The following is a 23,854-nucleotide window of genomic DNA, read 5'->3' on the forward strand; positions in this document are numbered from 1 at the left end:
TTTCACTCTCTTTCACACTACATGTCCAGTTATCTGATCATCTTTGATGAGATTATTGGAGTATGCCAGTGATTATAAATGTCCTTCAGTCTCCATGCCTGGTAACTGCCCCTGTCCCTGTCTGTTACAGGTTTTAAATACAGTTAGAAAGACAAACCACACCTGTTCCAGCCTACATGTGCAGAGAAAATATTCCCAGAAATTTCCAGTATTGCTGCCCTCCTTGTGTCATTTATACCTTATAAAGGAATTGCAGTAAGTAAAAGTTGTACTATGGCTTGTCATCTACTCCTTCCCTGCATTTCTACCTCATATAAAGATGGATCAGGATGAATTCGGGACTATTTTCTGTATGGAAAATTACATAGGCAGTAATAGCCATTTTATGGCAGGACTGTAGGAAAAAAAGCAAAAAAAGCACTTTGTGTTATTAGGTTTTGTAGATTTTGTGCCATTGTTGAGAATTTAGTTGTTGCTGTGGGGCTTAGAAGTTATACAATCAGCTTAATTTACACTCACAGAGAATGAATTATTTTGTAGGCAAGTTAAGTATAAATTAGCAGATATTATTGCAAAGTGACACAATATGTGATAAGTATTTTTCTTGTCTGTGTTTGTCATATCAACATTCATAGACAAAAGATTCCAAAGCCATTCACAATTTTTACTTTTTGTGTTCTCATCTTGTACCTTGGCTTTAGATTATGAGAAACCTTCTTACACTGCTAGATTACTGCTTGGGTCTGTGTTTCCAAATCCATGCAGGATTTGAATTGAAATCCTTTGAAATCAATGGAAAAGCTACCAGTGATTTTAATTAATCCTTTTTGAGGATGAGTAAGTTGTGTTCTGCTGCAATCTGAAGAGTAGCAGTCATTTAAAATGAAGGAGGGTGCAACATGTCCTAATTGTTACAGTGCACACAGTGTTCTAGACAGACTTACCCAGGATTTTTCTGTACAGACATTAGCTACAAGACAATAGCTATAATATTTATAAGATAACACTCCTGATAAAAATTTGTACAAGTAATCTCTACATCCATGTTTACCTGCTATGGAAAACAAATCTAATTCAGGATATTCCTACTTTTTTGACATTTCATATTGAGAGATAAGTAATTGCAGAAAACATATTTGGTTTATCAAAAATAATTCCATTTTAGTTAACCACCAAATATGTGATAAACCCAACATCTACCATCTTAGAGATTCTCAACCTCTAATAGACATGAGAACTGTGCTAATATCTTAAAGCATCCAAATGCTGGCAGAAATAGTAATCTAAAATAACTATTAATTTTCCATTGCTTTTACTACACTTTGGTATTTTTAACCACAGTGTAATTAGTTCCCTTCTCCTTTACCTGCTTTTTTGTTTGGTTGGTTAGTTGGAATTTTTTTACAGCTAAATCAGTACTGTCGGTATTATATATTAACTATGGCATAGTTTTGAGTGCTGGGCGTCTTGGCCTGAGAAAGCAGCAGATCTCATGAATATAAACTCTAGCTGGATAGGTGCCTTCTATCCGCTAGTTTGCTTCTCCTCCAAAAAAACAAATGCAACTTGGTAATGAATATAAGTTGGTAGTCATGAGTCATGTCTTTCAATTGAGCTAGCTTGAGTGTTGGCTGCTTGATGCTGTCCAAAATGGCAAATGATCTTTACCTGTAGTATGTGATAACCCATAATTCATCATTTTCACGTGCCTGTGGGACTCCTAAGGCACCTTCTTCTAGCCTAGTATGATTCCTTTCAATTGCTAGTTTTCTTCACATTCTTTTATGTGCTGTTGTCAGATTTCTATTACAGTCACATTATTCTTATTCCCAATAGGCACCAGCAGCAATTCCCTTTGGCTAAGATAAAATTCCGTTGGTTTATCTTCCTGTCTGGTAACTGCCCTTTAAAAATGTGGGTTGTTTGTGTGAAATGACTCCTACAGCTGTACTGATGGAAATTTTTAACTATTGGCTGCCTGAGTAAGTCAAATACAAGGATCAGATGAAAAGCAGGCTACTTGTCTTACTTGCTGAAATTTGAGTGATAAGCCAACAGTCCAGCTTTTGCACAAGATAGATTGCAAAAACATAGCAGTCAGTCATTCCAGCAAACCAATGGGGAGGAAGTGGAGAAGCCTTGACCTCTTCCTCAGTAATTCCTTTGTGCAGGAAAAACTTAGCTGATCAGAAAGCTTTGGCAACTCTCTATTACCAAGCCTTTGCTAAGAGACTTAATTTATTCTGATGTGCCAGTTCACTAACGATTACAATGAAGTATCTAACTAAGTGGCTTTTCTTGAAAACAAAATTGCTAAATTCACATAGTACAATACCGCTTCATAGCTGCAGTTGTAACACTCAAATTTGTCATCTAAGTTTGGTAGCAATTTCCTAGAGAAGCCATCACTGCCATAATTAAGGACAGTGGAAATGCGGAATGACTCTCAGCTGCAGGTTAAAAAACACCTCCATGGCTGAGCTGTTTGTGGTTGTTAATCTTTGCACTCAAAAGAAGCTTAGAAGAGAATTGAATCCTTCCTGCACTGTTAATTGTCACTTGCAAAGGAGGCAGACCTACTCCTGACTATGATTTTGTTTGCTGGAAAAGTCATCTTGCCATTACTGGTACCTAAGGCTGGTAAGTTGTTTGCTTGTCTCTTTAGGCTTAACCTGAAGGAGCAGTAGCAATTTTTTCCAGTTGGCCCTTGTCTTTGATATCTGTCCATTTTGGCCAGGATGTTTCCATCAGGAATGAAAGCTCTTGCCAGCACAGGCTAGAAGTTCCATGTGTAGGTGTTGCTCAGAAAAATTAGTGAGGTGAGGAGGTTAAGTATGGGGTAATATGTATGTATGATACAGGATATTGCCCCTGTATATTCCAATTACCTACAGCTGACAACTGTCTGTAATTTTTCATGGTGTAGCTCTGTCATTAGGGCTCATTTCCTTAATCTGTTTGATATCCTTTAATAGATTTTGTATGGCAAAATGCCAGTCACAAGGGGGGGCAGCAGACATGCTGTCTGAATTGTGTGCTAAATGGTGCTGAACATGTTGTAGAAAAAAAAGGATTGTGTGAGTAGGCCAGGAATGAAGGGGAGAATGATGAGATACAGGATACGGAGCAGAAGAATTGAGACTGGGAAACAGTTTGCCAAATGCAAAAATAGGAATTGAAATTAAACAAGAATAATGAGAAATTAATAGAAGCAAAGAAAGCAGACATAAAGTCAGTGAAAGTGGCAGTGCTGAGGCCCTTGTATGTTTACTGTGTTCTGTGATATTTATACACAGACCTTGGACCTCCCTACACCTCTTACTCTAAGCACTCTAAAAGATGGTAGGCATTTGAGCTGAAGGAGGATTTATAATGGTTACAAGCAACTGAAGATTTGTTACACCACGGAAAAGCGTTCTGTAGCCACACAAACATTATTCAGTGGGGTACTGTGCCACTTGACTTTGCAGTCTTTGGGTGTTTACTGTTCAGTCAGTCACCATCTGGAGAAATGGGACTCTGCTGAACAAAGCACTGTGAACTCTCACTGAAGTCATTTGATTTCAGGATTGAATCTCTAATGCTTCCTTACTCCAGTGGGAGCTGCTGATAATGCCACAGATAGCTTGTTCCACACAGTAAAACATCAATACTCATTCTAAAGTGTAATGACTAAAAAGAATTTACTCATTATGCTTCTTTATCATAAAAAGTAGAAGCCAGCATCACCCCATCCAGCATAAAGATTAACACTTGGAAAATAATTATAAAATGAAATACGCACATTTAGAAATTTAGAAATGTAAATATGTGCAGGTTGCTCTATCCCTGGCAGTGTTCAAGGCCAGGTTGGACAGAACCTTGGGCAACATGACCTTCTGTGAGGCATCCTTGCCCATGGTGGGGGGTTGGAACTAGGTGATCTTAAGGTCCCTTCCAACCCTAACTATTCTATGATTCTGTGATTCTAGGTAGAGATTCAAACCGACACTTGCAAGAGTGTGGATTATTCAACATTTGCACCATGTTCTATGCATTACTCTAAAGCCTTTTCAGGCAGCACTTTAGTTTCATCACAAGGATCATTAGCACATTATTTTGTTTCTTGTGATTCACTGTCACTGTTTTTCTTCCAGCTTTGTATTTTGTTAATCTTTTGTCCCTAGCTTATTACTGCCAAAGTCAGCGATAATCTTTCTAGTGAACTTAATGAGGTATCAGTCAGGCTGCAAGATGTAATGGCAGTGGATCATGGTGTGCTTGCTGCAACATTCTTTCCTTCAAGACTGTTTTCTTACCTGCCTGTGTCAGAATAGATCTAGTTTCCTTCAGAACTCCTCAGTCTGCAATTTACTGTTTATTACTTGTTTCTTGGGCTCATCAAATCAAGAAAATCTGTTTTTTTCTGAGACGATAATAGAGACAGTCCTCATTTGAATAACATTGGTAAACTGTTTAAGACAGTAGTTATGATGACAGCATGTAGCTCTGTTACAGTTTACAAATAACATAAAAGGCAAATAACTGGTCCTATAAAAGCTTCTGAAGTTTACATATTATGGTCCTGACAGTAGAAAAGATTTTTAAAAAAATCCTGATTTCTCTTTTTGTGAAACAGCATACACTGACTAATACAGGCAGGAAAAAATTCTCTTCTTAACACATTATTTAGAAAATTGTAGCAAAAATATGTAAGACATTTTACAACAAAAATGATGTTCAAAATTGGATCCTATAAATGCCCATCTGGAGACAAAGTTGGAACACTTTAATCATTCTAAGTGGTTTGTTTCACCTGTTTACAGTGTGTTTATAAACTAAAATGGGGGAAAAGGTAATCAATTCAGCCCCAGACTGTAACAGGAAATTAGGACTTGACGAAGGAAGAGACTGAGAGAGAATCATAATGCTTGCTTATAAGTGGCTCATCAACAGCAGAAAGCAGAGTGCACTTCCTTTGGGAATGCACAGATGCTGTTATTCCCTCAAAACAGAAGCTGGTTTTGAAACTTTGTATTTGGAATCAACCGGTAATTAAGAAACATGGGTAGGGAAATTGCTGTTTCCCTGCCCTTATTTAAAACATTGTTGTGGAAAAATCCTACAAAAGGTTTCTATAAGATAGATACAGTAGGCTGAAGAGGATGGAATGAACTGTGAGATTTTAGAGACATTTTTTGTATGGTGAAAACCAAATCTTTAACTTTGGCATTCTTTAAACTTTATCTTCTACTAACTAGTACAAGGTTCCATCTTTTCTTGTGGGAATGGTCTGTGTTAATTTATTTAGACTGACATTCTCTTCAGGAAGAGGGGTTATGGCATTTTTGTAGGACTGTTGAATAAGACTCGTTTTGGTGGCTAGAAGGATCTACGGTGAACAGTGTTGCTGTTACTCCGTGATCACCTTAAAACTGACCGCTTGAAGGAAGAGTGTAGGACAGCATGATAGATAAACACATTGTACATATGAGAGATCAATGGGCAATGTTCCAGAAGGATAACTTGGCCTTGATTTTTCTAGTGGCACATATGCTGTTCTTGGTGAATGGCTGTCCTGCTCTGAGCAGAGATAACAGTGCAGCTTTTCTGAAATCAAGACTAGCCTCCAAGGCCTTGCTTTTGGGTACCTCCTAACAAAAGCCTTGAAACAGGAATATTGAAATTCTTCAGTACAGCTGAGTTCTCATAAGCAGTGCAATGCTTTCTAATTGAGGAACATTTTGGTAACTGATAACGGGCTAAATTTTTTGTAAATATGTAATTGATTTTATACAATGTTTTCAATACCCATGCATATTAATAGAAAAGGGATAACATTTTCTTTGGTCTGTCTCAAAGTAATGCTCTGACTTCCCAATAGAAGGGCTTTTCCTCCTCCTACTACTCTTTGAATATGATCTATCTTGGCTATCAATGACCAATATCAATGCAGTGTCTGTGAAACCATCTCTATCCACACAGACACTACTAAAATGTGAATAGGATTAGCAGCTACTCACTGTCACTGTTGGAATACCTTGTTTAATTCCAGAGCACAGACTACAACTCACTCTGCTCTGTGATTGCCTATATTTTTGGCACTGTCATCTGAGTGGTTTCCTTCTTGTTTCTGCAGTTATTTTCAATAATTTTAGTTTAGGTAAACACAAATATGTGGATGAAGGAAATTTCTCTCCTGGCTGGTGAATCAGTCAGAAATACAGGCATATACACAATAATATTAAAACAAACCAATCAACCCCAAACCTGAAAATACCCAACCCTTGACTAACCTTGAAAAGTACTGCAGACTACAAAAAGATTATCTGTTTTATCTTGATTATTAGAAGTTTGTACCACAGCAGCAAATGAATTATTTTTCCTGTGTCTCTCACAGCCTGAATCTTGTAGTCATTGCATCAGGATGTTCTGCAGAAACTATTTCACCTCTTTTCTCAGAAAGAAAGAGAATTGTCAAACCTACAAAATCATTTTAGACCCCCAAGGCGTAGAGTCCTTTATGTTTCACCTCTTGATATTTGAACCCTTCATGCTCTCCTGTTCAACATTTTATCTCTCGTTCTGGGGACTAGTAATTTTCAGAGGGCAGCCTAGATACTGGAATTCAGAAATATGATGTGCTTCATAGACTTATGGAAGGGTTTGTGTTGGAAGGGACATTAAAGCTCACCTAGTTCCAACCCCACTGCCATGGGCAGGGACACTTCCCATCAGACCAGGTTACTCAAAGCCCCATCCAACCTGGCCTTGAGCACTTCCAGGGATGGGGCATCCACACCTTCTCTGGGCAACCTGTGCAAGTACCTCACCACCCTCACAGTGAATTTCTTCCTAATATCTAATTTGAATCTACCCCCATCTTCATCTTAAAATATATCTCTATCTTAAAATACAAATTAGAAAACAGAGAAATAGGGAAAGGATTTTCTATTTGAATTCTGTAGTTTGACTGGCAAGGTAATAATATAATAGCAATAATTTTAAAACCATACTTTGCATTTTTCCCTTCATAGTGCACAGTGACCAAGGCTGATTCATTAAGTTATGATTATGAAGTCATCCATTACTTTAGAAAAAAAGCTGTATTGAGCTTTAGTCTGGAGTAGGGCAGGTAGTGTTTTGTGTAGTTATGGGACACCAGAGGCAGGTAAAACTAACTAACAATAAAATGGCATCCTGTAAAAAAAAAAGGACAGTGAGTTTACAGAAGCTCCCTTCATCCATTTCTTCAGATGAAAATATTCTCAGATTTGAGGAGTTCTCTCTGGGCAAAATACCCTATAAAGCACAAGAAACCTAAAAAGAAACTTACCTAGCTTTTTGTTTTTGTTTTTCCTCTGCTAATACCTATCTTGCTCCAGTTTTCAGTGCAAATTATCTCATTTACATGGAAACCATTTATTTTGAGACAGGAGAATTTGAGGGAAGGGGAATGAGAGAAGGGCCAAAGGCTGCAGTTCCATCTGGGCTCACCACTGTGCAGGGGATAGCAGCTGGTGGAGCAATGCAGGTTTCCTGCCTGCCATTGCTTCAACCTCTTTTCACTGATGAGCCAAGCACAAAACACTTGGTACAAAGCACATATACAAGATTGCAAGTACTGGTGTATATCTTTTGTGGGTTTTTTTGCTGATGCCTCTACCCTATGACCTAGGGTAGGTCATAGACCTCCATATCCTAACCTGCCAGACATATTTGAGATCATTTTTTCAATTACACGTTTCCCTATACTTCAGTGTTTCTGAGCAGACAGAACAGGTAACTCCCAATTCAGATAATGTTATTCTAGATTAAAGATGGTCATGCATAGTTTGGCAGGAGTGTCAGTTTAAAATCTTTATGGGACATGAAAGCCTTGAGCAATTTGTTCCAGGAACAGGAACTCATGCAGAGAAAGATATCAAAATGTATTCTACGGGGAAAATAATCCATTTTTCAACGGCCCAATTGCCTACTTGAAAATTTCAGTAACAGATTCATTCACAGGGCTTGAGGTACTACTTTATGACATTAATAACTGCTCGTGCAGCATACACTTGAAGAGAATGAAGAGCCTAAGTGATATTTTGAGGATCTGAGTGTGTGCATATGATGAATTTAATAAATTGAAACCACATGCCTATGCCTTTTAACTGCTTTTTTTACAAGCTTGTATTATACTACTTATGCAGGAGCCTAAAGAGTGTATAGAGGGATTAACAGCCATCTGTAACTGAACAATGTCACAGAAAAATAGAAAACTGACCCAGTATACGTAGGCTTCTGTAGACATATTAGAAGTCTAAGAAATCAGGTGGGAAATTAGAATGACAAGTTTTGAACAAGGATATTGGTGTAATAGGCATACCAGAAACTTGGTAGGAGGAAAGTTAACACTGTAATACCAAGGTTCATAAAAAGGAGATTGTGCAAGCAGAAAACTGAATGTTAAATATAGTTTAAAATCAAGTCAAGTAAAACAAATGTATTAAGGAATAATATAGAATTGTATGATTTGAAACTCCGTACTTGACTGAAAAAATCAACTTCAAGATTATACACTCAGTTGATTCATGGTAATAATGATGACATGCTGAAAGAAATTAGGCTCTGATAGCAGGCAATACAATAATAACAGAAGATATCAGTGGTTTCTGTGCAGACATAAAATATATTCTTCATCAACATTAATGACTGCTTTACGGAACATCTTTAAGAGGAAGCCCAAAGTAAACATGGAGCTTTTGAGTTCATCCTTAACAGTGGCTATGGTCAGGCTTAAATGTTACTGTTCTTTGAATATTCTCTTTATTATGACTGCTTTTAGCATCTCTGCAGAAACAGTAAAAGCCCCCAGTAGGTGCTGTGGTAGTGTTTTGTTTAAAAATGGGAAAATATAAAAGCATGAGGAAGGTTATTAAGAAGAAAGGAGGAGGGCAACCAAAAGGAAACAGAGACTGCTAATTACAAGAATCAATCATATTCTGAAACATGGAGATTCTCTAATTATATAATCTTTCATTAGTGAAGGTTAATGGGATTGTGAGTCTGGTGTCCAGCAAAGTGAGTGTAGGGGTGTTGGGAAGGAGAAAGCTGGGCCTGTGGCTGTTTGATTCGGAATCTCATTGTGCTGCAAATTGATTATTCAATTTTTAAATAAAATTTTTAAAAACATCCATCCTGATATCAACATGTTATCCATGTCAGCAATGTGATTCTGTGTAGCCATACTTAAGTGAGCTGACTAAGATATCAGAGGTAAGAGTGCTTATATATCTGTCTTTTAGCTCTAATTTGAATAACTTTTAAAAACAGAGTTGCAGACATAGTTCTCTGGAATAAATACAAGTAGAAAGTTTCATAACAGCTCTATTGGACTAGACAAGTACAGAATAAAGTCCTGTATCTGCCTGGAGGTAAAAAAAAATCATTCTATCAGAAGGACCAGAAAATGGGGGAAAAGATTAAGTTATTATTGAAATCATAATTGGACTCTGGCACATGATTAAGTTTTAAAAAATGATTTACTTAGATAACGTCGTGATTTGAAGTTAATTATTGAACTTTCAGTATTAATGGCAGAAAACTGTAACAATTCCAGAGTTTACATCAACACAGCATGTGAGGAAAGTTCTGTGACTAAAAAAAGTGCATGAAAGTGAAATTCTCTTAGTTCTTAATATTGGACTTTATTTTATCATTCTACTGCAATAACCCTGACTCTGCAAGTAGCTGAACTGAAAAATGGGCTGGAAATTTTGTGAAGTATAGGACTAAGGTGGGTAGCATTTGGCAGAATCTGAACTTTAGAAAGAATTAGGTTAAATCCATCATTTGATTCTTTCATAATAATTTGTTAAAAAAAAAAGATTTTATGTGTTTTTTGATGTTATTATATTGATCCATTCTGAGCAGCAGTAAGCCATATAGGCTGTTTTGCAGTAATGCAGAATATTAGTGTATCATAAATGTAATATTATTTGCATTTGTATGAAATACTGGCATATGTGTGTAACTCTTTTCAATAACTTTGGTGTATAAATAAATATAATATATATGCAATGCCTCTTCAAAGACCAAAAGTTTTCTTGCATACTAGGAAGAAAAGAAGTGGTAAGATTTAAATAGGATCAGCAGCAAATCACTGGCACTGTTGGAATACCTTGTATAATTCCAGAGCAGTTGCTTTTACAAGGAGTTAATTTGTTGAAGTAAGGAAATCTTTATGAAATTGCTGATAGAACAATAACTGAAAAAGTCACACTGTAGATGTGCTAAAAAACAGGAAAAAAATGCATAAAGAGGCACTAAGTACTCTACTGAAGGCATCTTATTTTATGCTATATTCCTGCATCTCTGAACTTTTACCATCATATATTTGCAGAGAATTTCTATGCCTATGCACACAGCTGGTTATATAATGAGGCAATCTTGGGAATGGAAATTAAGAGCCAGCATACATGAACTATCTCTTTTGCATGTTAAGAACTGGTAGAAAGGGACAGTGGGTCTTCAATAGCCAGGTCCAGATGGCATAAATTCTGCCTAAGTTACTGCCTTTAATATGTCCAAGGACTGTACCACAGCAAGTAGTCACAGACAGAGGTAAGACATATGACCCTTTCAGATAATTACCAGTAGCAAGGGCATATTGGTTCCAGAACTATCTCTTATTCAGTTTATCTTAGACTGTTTTAAAAGCTTATCTCCATGAAGTAACTAAAGGAACTGTCGCACTGGAAGCAGTGTAACTGTGGTACTGTGCAGCATGAGCTACAGAAGGTGGAATGAATGAATAAATGCCTCTGAAGCAGTAGTGTAAAATCTTTACAGCTTGATACTTGGGCCAGTTTGATTAAAGCTACCTGTGGCATCTCTGCAGTAGACTGCAAACAGCCTGTTGGAAAAAAAAACAGAAGGCAGAGGAAAAAGACCACCAGGAAGGGGTGGTCAGAACTGAATAATCCACATAAATTTGAGTCTATGTTCAATGACCAGGTGGTCATGCAGCAGTCTCGGATACTTTCATCCTCATCTCCAGAATAGCACACTCCACTGCGGGAACCACTTACTCCATGGAAATCAGTGTCAGCCCAGTGCACACAGTTTGGCCTATATAATGTGAAAGGAAACATGTACTACCTGTGACCTCCGCTCAGTGATGTCTAGAATCACAGTGACTCGTTCATACTTTGTGAATGTTTGGATGTTCTAAAATGATCAATGGAACATATAATGGCATACTTTTTAGTGAGTTGGAGTTGCAACCCATGAGTTTTCAGTTTTGGGATGTTAACAAATTACACTAGTAAATCATCTCCTACAATCCCATCATTTCTGTTCCCTCAGTGATTTTTTTTCCTAATTTGTTGGCTTTTTTTTTGCTTTTTTTTTCTTTGTTTGTTTTTGTTTTCATTCTAGATGAACATGAATGTTTAAGAATGGGTTTACTAGGTCAAAACTAAAGCACAGGGACCTGTCTGAAGCACTGGCTGAACTTTCACAGAAATGGGAACCAAAGGTTAAAAAACATCCACCCAGTAGATGTGTGCCTTGGAATACAGCAGACTGTACATCTAAGGACTTTCTTTGGGATTCACTTAGACCCACAGTTTTCCTCTTGAATCTGCAGAACTGTTCTGCAGTAGTAGGCAGGAAATGGTTAAAGGTGCTGAATGCATCAGGTGTGATTTGGTATGAAAAGAAAAGGAATAGCAGTTTGACTAGAGAAGGAGGGTTAGATTGCCCTTTGTTTTACAAGACATTCCTTGGTACTAGAGAGCTCTCCTGAGCACAGCTGTGGCATTGCTCACTGCTTCCCCAAGGGAAGATTTTTATATGCCTCTGGGGGCAGGTGAGCTTGGAAGATGTGGAGGGGTGGAAATCGTGATTTTTTCAGGGGAATGTCAGACAAGAAATAGATCAAAGTGAGCAACAGCAATAATTGACTCACTTCTGAGTGTCAGTGTGTCACATTGCTAAACCAAGGAAAACGTTTCTAATGTATTTGTATATGACCACTGCACTTCAGTCAGTGTGGAGCAGAGCTATTCTTTACTCTGGAAATGCACCCTTTGGATTCCCAGGGAACTGTGTTTATCTTTGTTTCCAGTTTCCTAGCATAAATTAATGAACTTTCAAGGTGGTAATTACTACACCTCTCTGGATGTTTTTGCCAGAAGAATGAAAAACCTTACTCAGAGCATCCAGGTAACTGCAGCAATAACAGCTAAATCCTCAACATCAGTTTAAAAACCTTTTATCTTTCTGAAGGACCAACGCAAAAGCATTATTATGAACTTGTCCGCAGCATAGACAAGAGATACAATAACATGTTTCCCAATCTTTGCACCTGGAAATGAGAAATAACGTTTCAGAAGGTGGACTGAACCTTATAAAAATCTTAACTACCATCACTAAATCTTAACCTAATATAACCATTAATCTTAACTACCAACTGCAGAAAGTGCTGCAGTTTTGCCAAGTCAGTTCAGGCAAGATGCAAAATGTGATTTGGATATGTAGGAAAGAATTTTATGAGTGATTAGACTGTATTGCTAAAAGGAATAAAAGATCTGAAGTACAACATGATCTGTATTTCTGAATGAAAATCTGGGAATTCATTTGAGTTCTAAAGCATGGGGTAAGTCACCTCTCCAGTACAGCAAATGTGAAAATTATCATAAAGAAATTTCCCAGGGAAGACTCACATCACCTTCTGAGAAATGTGGTGCATCAAAACACCTCTGTTCAAAATCAGACGATAGCTGCCCTAGTCTGTTATTGTCAAGAGCACAAAGGTGAATTTTTTTCCTGTCCTGTTTTTTTTTCACAGTCACAGAGGCTTCCTTTGCTGGAAGTAATCAGGAAAAAATCAAGCACTTTGAAACCATGCTCTTACCAGACCTCTGGATATGCACAGATGGCAATGTAAATGGTCTCATTATTTAAAATCAAGAGGAACCAAGTAACTCAGAGCTGTCTGTAGGAAGAACTATTAAAAACAGAGTCTGAAGTGATTTTTGAGGAGGAGGTAAGTGCTTCTGCCAGCTGCAAAAATACAAAGAGGAAGGAAGTTTGAAATCCTCTCCTTTCACACACAATCCCTACAACTACTTATCAGTATGAACTAGATGACATTGACTGAGGGACAGATACTGTTTTCACAGGTGGGAAAGCAAAACCCTGAGCAATGGCTGCTCTTACTGAATTAGTATTAAAAGATGGAGCACAAAGAGCCACTGAAGTCAAACAGAGAGGAAATGTAAAAGAAAATGTGAGAGTGAAAACAATGAAAGGCTAAAGGAGAAAGACCAAAGACAGGGAGAAAAACTGTGTTAGGGAGAGAACTTACAGAAGTATAGAGGAGCACAATCAGTGACCTATTGAGAGCTCTGCCTCTTGTTACTCTATGATCCTTTTCTCTGTATTTTTATTTCAGCAGAGAATTTGAACTCGACATTTCACCCCCAGACTTTTCCTTTCTTTTCTCACCTGTCCACAGCTATTGCTGTCATGGAGTAGATGCTGGCGAAGACAGCTGTGATTGGGAAGAAGTTGTGGAAGCGGCAGTAAGCCTCTCCAAAGTACCATTCACTATGCAGCGCGTAGATGAAGTTGATGAGAGTATTGAAAGCAGCCATGGAGGCATCTGAGAAGGCCAGGTTTACCAGGAAGTAATTGGTCACTGTTCTCATGCGCTTGTGAGCCAGGATAATCCAGATAACAATGAGATTTCCAAAAACAGCCACTGCCACCACACCACCATAAGCCAGAGACCACAGGGCAATGCGCCAAAAGGGTTGCACAAACTGGTTGGAGAAGTTGGCTGCTGAGGATGCTACAGGGGAAGAAGCATTTCCAGCTGATGCTCCCAATTCCTCTCCCCAGGGATCACCCACTGCAGCAAGGCTCATGTTCCACCTGCTGCTCATGCTCATGTTCCCATTGGTTGTAGGGACAGAAGTCATCTTGGATGTTCCTCTCCTCAGTTCCAGAAATGATGTGCCTCTCCCAGCCCCCTCTTGCAGCCCACCGAAATCACCACAAACAGGTAAGAAGAAGAAAGAAAGAAAAAAGGAAGTGAAGCAGCACAGCAGGCAGTGGGAATGAGAAACCTGCTGGAAAAGCTTTGGCCACTCTGTTCAACTGTTAGAAATGCTGTACCAGCTGAGACTGGAGAGTAACCTCTGGGTAGAGCAGCATCCTATTGCTCCTCTGTACAGCCACCTCTTGCTTTTGATTTTGCTGAAAGAAAAGCTGACTGAGAGCCAAGGCACATTTTATAGGCTTGTGAGTTCCCAGCGTCATGAAGGGAGTGGAGCAATAAGCTTCATCAGCTGGTAAGATAGCACCTCTTTGTTCTCCCTCCTCCCCTTTTATTTCATTCATTGACAGCAGCAGGCACTTTCAGGAGCTGTGGAGAGCACCACAGGGAAAATGAATTCTCATCCTGTTTATGTTGAGAGATTTGTTTTATATTGCCTTTGTTAAGTTTTAAAATAGTATTTTTGCCCTGTCCTTGCAGGGCTAATTAGTTGAATATCCCAGGGCTGAGACTGCTTTTGGTTTAAGCTGTTTCCTGAGTTCCAGAGGAATTCAGATCTACTTTTTTTGCTGCTCTCTATTATTTAGTACACACTTTCTTTTTAACCATTCTGTTAACTACAGGTTTGGAATAGTGACTCCTTTCAGATAGATAAATGCATCCTGTTACTCTCCAATTTCACTTTTCAATCTGTAACATGTAATTGACATTTCTGTGGTTTAAGCCCACCTTAAACCACAACCGACATCAAGAAACATTTATAAAATTATAATTTGACTTTTTCTTACATGCCTGTAAAGGCATTTTCATGTCCATCAGACACTGTTTTTTGTTGAAACACTATGCAGCCCTAAACATAGATGTCCTTAAATACGTCTAAAATGATAAGGGTTTGTTTTCATTGTGTCTTTGAAAAAAATTAGGGTGAGAAGAGAATTTTACTTCTTTTTTAGTTATTTGCATTAATTCTACACTTCATACTATTATTATTTTGAGCAAACAATATTTTTATATGTGGTGATTTTTATGCTGGTAGAAGGGGGTACATGAGGAAATGTAACACCTGATGATTTCACATGCAAGAAATCAATTTTCTCATTAACATGTTAACAACAGCTGGCATTGAGGATGCATGTTTTATGCAAGAGCTGATTGCAAGGGATTTCAGCTAAAGAATCTTTGTTATTCAATAAGATGCAGTCTTTGGGGAGAAAATGTGGTTTAATGCTGATCTGCTCCATGCTTTAACAGTTTAGAGCTACTACTTGTCATCAGCAGATATTTCAGCTGTATCACAGGAGTGGAGCTATACAATACCCCTATTGACAATGACACGTCTACATTTTTTTAAACAAAGGCTTCATGCAAAAATCAAATATTCTTGTGTGCCATTTCTTTCCTGCTGTATTTACCCAGTGGAAATAGTGCCTGCACTTTAATTGTCAGGTCTTCATGGCACTTTTAGTTTGAATGATGCCAACTGTGGCTGTTTCTGTATGCTTCTCAGTTCTTACCACCTGCCATGATCCCAGGCAGCAGCCCATCCCAGGCTGAGAATCTCTGCTGAAAACCACACTTTGCTATAGCATGTGTGGAACCTACCCACGTGCTACAGGTTCTCATCACAGGAAAAACTGGAGTTAATCCCACAGTTCCATTTCAAGACCAAAATCTTCCGTCTGCATCATCTTTAATCCTCTCCCTGAGGGCACATCTGAAGAAGGGAATGGTAGTTCACATGCTGTTTCCCCAACAGGCTTTGTGCCTTGTTCTCAAGAGGTCTCATAGTAAGAAACAGAGTCAGCAGAAGCAATAGTAGTGCTGAGTGAGTTGAACCACGCTGTAAGTTAGCTCTCTAACAAACTGTGGGATATATTTCTCTGTCTTTTGGATGTGTGTGAAGGGGACTTTGGGAAGGTAGTAAGGACTAAGCAGTTGAGTGATTCAGGTGCTCTCCTCTGGTAAAATCACAGGGGTGCTGGCCAGAGGCTTAATAGCTAGGGCTTCTTGTTATATCAGTGTTGTCTAAAATAGACCAGTGAGATAGACTGAGATAATCCCTTACCTGAGCAAAGAAGTCTGACTTGTAATAAATGATCTAAATCAGAGACAAAATCCAAGAAATTGAATTAACTGTGGTGAAGAAAATCTCTGTGAGTCTGAGTGTTGAAAGGATTCGGATGGGTGTTCCAGTGAGTGAGGACTACTGAATTGTCTAGTTATAGCAAAGACTTGGACATTCAGCTATTGACTCTAAGAGCTTCACTCAAGATTGTCATATGGCTGTGAGACAGAAAGCACAAACTCAGCCCTGTGCCCTATACTTTTCCACCCTTGTGCCCAAACTAGGAGCCTCAGACTCTATTCAGTTACTAAGCTGATGTGTTTTGCACATTCCCAGGCTAGGCTGGGACCTTATTTCTTGCACACAGTACTACCAATAGTGCAGCAGACTGCAAACGTAGAGGAACAGCATACTGTTAGCACGTCTAGTAACTTACCCTGTATGGAAACATGAAGGATCTGTGTTTTAACTACTTACTCTGTACAGTTCACGCAATCGTGTCCTAGTCATGTGTTGTAAATTCTGTCTCAGTGGTGAGTTCCCCTGAAAAATGTTCAGTGTGTGGTAATCTGACCTGATGCTGCAAACTAGGGGCTGTATTTTGACTTTGAGAGCAGGAGTCTGATTTCTTGTTTCTCTTCTCACAGGAATGAAGTTTGATCTAGCTCTCTGTCCTGGAAAACTGCTTGTTGTTGCACACTGGGTGCTCTGGAGAAACCAGTCCTGTGTGTCCTTCCCTAATCCTTTACAGTGCTGCCAAGGAAAATTGTTCTCAATGCATTCCTAGTCACAGTGAGAAGTCAGTAGTAATCAACACTTTATACAGGCAAAGCTATAGGTAAATTATGTTCTTCAGACTTTAAACAAAAATCAGAAAGCTTTTTGTAGTCTGTGGTATGTCAGCCAGACCACCAACACAGTATGTGACAAAAGTGTCCTGTCTTCAGGGGTACCCTGAGGAGACTGAGGAACTATTCCACTCCTGTAGCGAACTTTTTATAGTGTGCTTTTCCTCATCCCTCTGTGTGTGAAAAGAAAAATAATGTCCTTTAGCAACAACTTAGGTTTTTCACTAGTCACTTGCTCAGTCAACTGGATGTTATTTGCTGTGTTGCTGCAGGTATTCAAATCTGGAAGAGGTGGGTGAATATCTGGAGCTGTTTAGTTTTAAGAAGTAGAACACTAACCAGCATAGGCAAAATGATGGGAAACTGTATCAGCCTTCTGTAGGGAACATTTATGATTCCTTTTGGTGATTACTAGAATAAATTGTCTGTGCTCTGGCTTTCGTTCTTATTGAAACCCTAAAGGAGCAGTCTGGTGCAATCAATTGGAGCAAAACCACATCCTCCTACTTAAAAAACACTGCAGCAAAGAAATATTTTGACCTACCCTTTAGCACCTGTCTTGCTACCATTTTATTTAAGGAAAGAGGTTAAGCAGCCACTAATTGGCTTTCGCCTAGAGAGGAAATCTGCTTGGACAGTGAAGTCAGCTGTGCTTCTCCGTCAACATTTGTATTGATTATACACTTACTGATTGTTCAGCTGAAGGTCATCAGCATTCAGTTCCTCAAATAAGTTTCACAGCAACTTTAGTGAAAGCATTTATGTTAATAACTTCTAAGTAGCAAAACTTACCTGACTGTGGTGAAACTTATGCAAAAAAGTAGTACAAAAGACAAAGATCTATGTCTTTTCTCAGTCTCTTATAGAAAAATGAGGTGGTTGTAGAAGGCAAAAATTCTGGCATTTTCTTCTAAAACCAATACAGATATGTGGTTTCTTATGCTAGCTTTTGGCCATTCCAGGTTATGCATATTTGCAGTAGGAGTGTCATTTTCCTCTGGTTGAGACTGTACTGAATTTCAGAGTGACTGCTTTCTGATTATCTGTTATTTGCTGTTTTCTTTTGCCTTTCCACTGATAGCTCCTTTGTGCTTGTACAGTCAGCCGTGCTTAAACTTGCTGTTATTAGAAGTTCTCTAAGCTTCACAGACACACTGAGAAATGTGAAAGAAATATCCAAAGTCTGATCAGAAAAGTAGCTGTGATTGTCTGTAGTTCTTCCTTTCTATAGCTTGAAGTTATTTTTTCACAGTTCTAGCAAAACCTTTCTTTCTGAGCTGAGTAGAAGCTAAGTTTTTGATTTAGCATCTTGATTACAAAGTAGATTTAGAAATTACCCTATTCTCAGCTATTTATGAGACTATGATTTAATCTTCTATAGGTCTTCTGGTGTACTTGAAGTTTTCAACTGATGTCACTCTTCCACTAAATTCTTTTGTGTGGGATGGGAAAGAGAGACAGAGAATATCAGCAGTAGTGTACCAGTAGGGATCTGTAGTAAAATAGCAATCTGCACAGCATCTCTAATTAGCGTGATTGCTAGCTGCATCATTGTTATGTACAGAAGCTCTGTTTCACAAGATCTGTCCTCGATGGTTCCTTTTTCATTTTTTTGTTTATAGCACTGAGGGCACTAAGTTTGCTTTTGTTTTTCAATTTTCTTGCTTGATTAGGCTTACCCTAATGACCTTGTTCCCTCCATCCTTCCAGCTGCCAGCTAGAAGAGAGGATCCTTTAGGAGCAGTTTTTAGTTTTCCACAGCTCCTGTTTTTCAGTCAGTCATGCAAAGCTTTGGCTACAGCAGGAGAATTTTGCAATTTAAAGATGCTCAGCATTGTCCTCTTTATTATAGGTGCTGGTTAGCATTGTTCTGCTGTCACGGTAATGTCAGCCTGGATTTTGAGTTTATTTTTATTTGTGTGGCTTAAACACAGCTGGAAGATTCAGTTTGAACTTGGTTTCTGGTTATAAATGCACAAGTCTTCTTCCTGGTGCCAACTGAAAATGACTCGCTAGGATAGCAGGCAACTTCACATGCATGTGAGTAAGGTTGTTCTAGTAAAGGGGTTGGACAAAGCCAGGAATACTGTATGTGCCTTTCATCATAGCAAGAGGGGGCAGGAGGGTTGGGGACAATCAGAGCCAAAGACACATTTTCTTCTGGAGTATGATGCTGAAGTGCAACTTCACTGTTAGCTACTTTTAGAATAAAGTGAAAATGGGCAGGTCTAGGGATGAGTAATGAGAAATTAACACTACATAGAAATGAGAATATTCTGAATTATACATAATATTCACTAAATATTTTGTGTGAGAAAACTCTGATGAAGAACCAGGAGGACTTCATCAGCTGTTGACAGTTTGAATTTTTGATCCTTCTGAAAAGCTAAATACACTTAGTTTCCATTGTCATGAGCAGAGGCTGGCCCTCTGTTTTTTAGCTGCTGTGCATAGGTTATGATTGAAGTAGTTGAATAGTTGGTAAGAGAGGTGCTGGTGTCAAAATGTAATTTGTAGGGCACAGTTCAGTGGAAAGTACTCATTTGCTTTCCTGGTCAGCTAGGGCTTTGAGAGGAAAAGACATTATAAGGTTTTTGTCTTTAAAAATTAAGTGAATTGATCCAAGTGGTACTTCTACCTGATAATCGTATGCAGAGAGAAGGTAAAGGCAGAATGAAATGGGATGTGCTATAAAAACATTTTCTTGGGTAGTATGGTTAGTCATCTTTCCTGTTATTATTCTTTTTCCTCTTTTAATTCTTTATTGCAGTCCCTAACACAAAGTGCACATAGAACATTAACTGAATATAATATTGGTAGCAAAATTGTTTAATGTGGTTAGGTGGGAGGGTACATCTAAGGAAGGACTGTTGCTATTACCCTCTAATGCAGCTCCTGCCGACACATCCTAGTTTTGCTGTATCTTCCACACTACTTGAGTAGCAATGTCTCATATTTGTTGTTCATTAGCTGAGACTTATTTTTGACACGAACTCCTTGAAAGGATTAATTGCAGTTTTTCATGAGGAAACTTGGCATTTATTCTTTTCTTTAGGTTACCTTAACCTTATATACATTCTGTTATGGGCTTGTCGTAGTTTAACCCCCATAGGCAGTTAAGAACCACACTGCTCATTCACTCCCCCTGTGGTGGGATGAGGGAGAGAATTTGAGGAAAAAAAATGAGAAAACTCATGGATTGAAGTAAAGACAGTTTAATGGATAGAGCAAAAGCTGTGTGTGTAAGCAAAGCAAAACAAAGAGATTCATTCATATTTTCCATTGGAAGGCATGTGTTCAGCCACCTCCAGGAGAGCAGGGCTCCATCACATGTAATGGTTAGTTGGGAAAACAAATACTCTCATTCTGGACATCCCCACCCTACTCCTTTCTTCTTTCCCAACTTTTATTGCTGAGTATTACATCATATGGTATGGAATATCACTCTGTGTTATTGGGGGTTGTGGTCAGCTGTCCTGGCTGTGTCTCCTCCCAGCTTCTTGTGCACCCTCAGCCTACTCTCTGGCAGGGCAGTTTGTCAAGCAAAAAAGGCTTTGACCCTGTGTAAGCACCACTCAGCAATAGCTAAAACATTGCTGTGTTATCAACACTGCTTTCAGCACAGATCCAAGTCAGCCCCGTACTAGCTACTATGAAGAAAATTAACTCTAGCCAAGCCAAACTGGGGTGCTATACCTACACCCATAATGTGTTATTGCATCCATAATGATAATAGTTGATCATCTGACAATTTCTCTGACTGTATTAGTCTGTCAACAACATTGTTCTCTTTAAAGTTTACCATTTGTTTAGGATTGGCACCAGGTAGGAACCTCATTAAAAATACTTTCTAGGTTTACTGGACCTTTGAAAAAAAAAATAATGTGAAAACCCTTTTCTGTCTATATAAACCACAAAGGAAATGGCTCATAGCCTGTTTTTTTTCCACACACATATGCATCCCCAGTGCAATGGCTCTAATAAGAAAGTAGCTACGAAAAATACTATGAAAATAATCCAGAGATCTGGGGTATTTAGAATTAAAATATGAGTCTTCCTTGGCTTTTCTGAGGCAGGCAGAGAAAAAGATAAATCTTTTAATTCTCACATATCCCCTTCAGGCTATCATCAGGAAACAATTTGTTCTCATGCACGTAGCAAGCTCTTGGGATTGAGCTTGTTTTATAAATCTTTTGCTCTTTTAAAACCAATACAGATGGTGAGTGTTGATAAAATGTTTGTTACCTTGCTAAATTGTCCAAATAATTTAATTTTGTCAAGTAAGATTTGTAGTGGTAGGAATGTGTGGAGAGGTAGCATTTGTAGGTTAAAGAAACTGATTTCTTGTGGCTGACTTAATGTGTTCAGAGTGTTATTTAATGGATTTATTTCCAGATTATTCTGGTGGAGAAAGAGTCCTTCATCACTCTTCCTATAGAGCATACATATTCTTTTATGGATGATAAAGATAGGGAGATCCTGGTCTGGCTTATGTACTTCAGGTGAATTCAAGCAGTGCCCTAATGAAATAATGCTATCCCAGAAAGCTGAACTAGTGTGCCCTGCTGCTAAGCAGTTGTTGCCTCGTGTTCTTGTTTTTGACTGATGTAGTGTGTGGGAAGGAAAGGGTAATTGGAGGCTGGAGCTGGGTTGGTAGGCAAGGGCAGACATTAAAGCCAACTTCCATTTGGGACAAAAATACAGAAAGCTGAAGAGAAGAAATCCAAAGGAAGGACAAAGGGGTAAAAGACAAATCAATAAGTAGCAGGGAAACAGGAGATTGAAAAAGAGGACTGAAGATAATTGGAAGTTGAAACAATTTTTTTGCAAGCAAGAGTGGGAGGAGCAAGGACTGAAAATCACACTGATTTTTGTCTGTGGTTATATTTACACTTGTATGATGATACATTTTGTCAGGCATCAATAGTGAGACCTAAAAATATTGAAGTTTTATCTGTCAATACAGAGCAGCTTTGTTTAGATCCCTGTCTTTCATTGGCAGGATTTTATTTGGCCTCCATTACCACAGATTCTAGTTGCTTCTCACGTCTCCAAATCTCAAATGAAAGCATTTGACTTGAGGACTATGAAAGTGGTTTCTTTTGTGAAACACAGCAAGTAATTTTTATTTAGTAAAAAACAAAACAACTAAACTTTTGAAAATTTCCACTTGGGAAAAAATCAATCTCAAGCTCTATGTTGATGTTTTTGTCTTGATTCAGGACCAAATACCTACTGAAATTTCTTGTGGCTGTACACTAGAGGTTGTGTTTCTTTGCATGCTACCCAGCTCCCGCCATCTCTTTACAGGCAGCTGGAAACCTTAAGGTTAGAAAATAGCAGGTTGATATTTTTACTTGAAGATTTTCTTCACCCAGTTGCATCTCGCTTACCCCAAGTGCCGTCAGTGTGCAGGAGTGAACTGTGTTTTTCACTGCTGTCACCTCTTATTTGCGAAGAGCAAATTGATCTTTTTTAAAGCAAAGTGCAGCCCAATGTTCCAGGTTTATATGACTGACAAAACCATATTGATATGCTAATGTTGTCACCTTTGCACACATCTTCCCTGTCAGAATGTTCTGCACCCCACAGGTTTTTTTCTTTTTGCATGTAACTTTGTTAATGCAATTAATCAGCTAATCCAGGAACCATCTCCCATCACAGAAAGCTGAAATAAATTCTTTGCTGCATAAACTCTGCATCTTGTGTCTCTAGTGGAATCATATACTCTTAGAATGTGTTTTATCATAAATCACTACCAGCAATAGCTCCAGTTCCCATGGAATGGTGTCACTGTATACATATATATTTTTTAAAGCTTGTTGATCTTTACCGTTGATTTCATTAAGCAAGTGGTCCAGTGGAGATCTTACTTCAGTTCTGTGATGTTAAGTCTTGAAAAGCTGGAGTGTACCCAAAGGAGAACAACAAAGCTGGTGAAGGGTCTAGAGCACAAGTCTTACGGGGAGTGGCTGAGAGAACTGGGGTTGTTTAGTCTGGAGAACAGAGGGCTCGGGGGGACCTTATAACTCTCTACAACTACCTGAAGGGAGGTTGTAATGAGGTGGACACCAGTCTCCCAAGTAACAAGCAATGGGGCAAAAGGAAATATCATCAAGTTGTGATAGGGGAGGTTTAATTTTGGATACTAGGAAAAATTTCTTCACTGAAAAGGTTGTCAAGCATTGGAACATGCTGCCCAGGGAAGGGATTGAGCCATTATCCCCTGGAGGTATTTAAAAGATGTGTAGATGTGGTGCTTAGGGATGTGGTTTAGTGGTGGACTTGGCAGTGCTGGTTAATGGCTGGACTTAATCTTAAAGGTGGTGTTCAACCTAAATGAATCTATGATAATCAAGCTTATGATTAATCTGATCTTCTAATCTACCTTGTATCTGAAAAATAAAGTCTGTGCCAGAAACACCTTTGTTGCATAGCTGAATGTCACTCTCTTGGGATGAAATGTCTGAGAATTACACTGACATAAGAGAAAACTGAAGACAACTTAAATCACAAGGGGGAAAATGAACATTTGCTTCAGAAAGGCAGGAGGCTGTTTACATTTATGTCTGTCACATCTAATTCTTAAAGGTCAATACCATTTCTTTTTTTAGAAACCAATAAATTACATGGTATAATGATAAGATGTCAAACACTAATAAAATATATACTGTCATTGAAGAAGAATGCTGACATTTTGCAAGAGGTGTTGGGGAAATCAATGGAAAACGTTGAAGATGGAAATTATTTACTTGCAAAAATTAATAAAAGTGGTAATTTTTTAGTTAAGCACAGACACTATCATTAAGGAGAATGAAAGTATTTGCAATTCAATAATGGCATTCGTTTAAGGCATTTGATGTTGATTTAGAGTGGCAGTTGGAGAACAGTGAGCACTTTATCAGCCCAGCT

The 23,854-nt window shown here is 38.5% G+C and overlaps 1 protein-coding gene across 1 annotated transcript in view; it reads right to left on the minus strand.

Annotated features, from left to right (window-relative positions):
* Positions 1 to 14,237, minus strand: part of TACR3 (tachykinin receptor 3) — a 33,010-nt gene extending 18,773 nt beyond the window's left edge. Inside the window, exon 1 of the mRNA XM_005148646.3 lies at positions 13,477 to 14,237. Coding sequence (XP_005148703.2) covers positions 13,477 to 13,952 — 476 coding nt within the window. The 5' untranslated portion in view covers positions 13,953 to 14,237. The remainder of the gene's footprint in view (positions 1 to 13,476) is intronic.
* Positions 14,238 to 23,854: the final 9,617 nt, after the last annotated feature.

Source organism: Melopsittacus undulatus, chromosome 7 (assembly GCF_012275295.1).
Source record: "Melopsittacus undulatus isolate bMelUnd1 chromosome 7, bMelUnd1.mat.Z, whole genome shotgun sequence".
Lineage (NCBI taxonomy): Eukaryota > Metazoa > Chordata > Aves > Psittaciformes > Psittaculidae > Melopsittacus > Melopsittacus undulatus.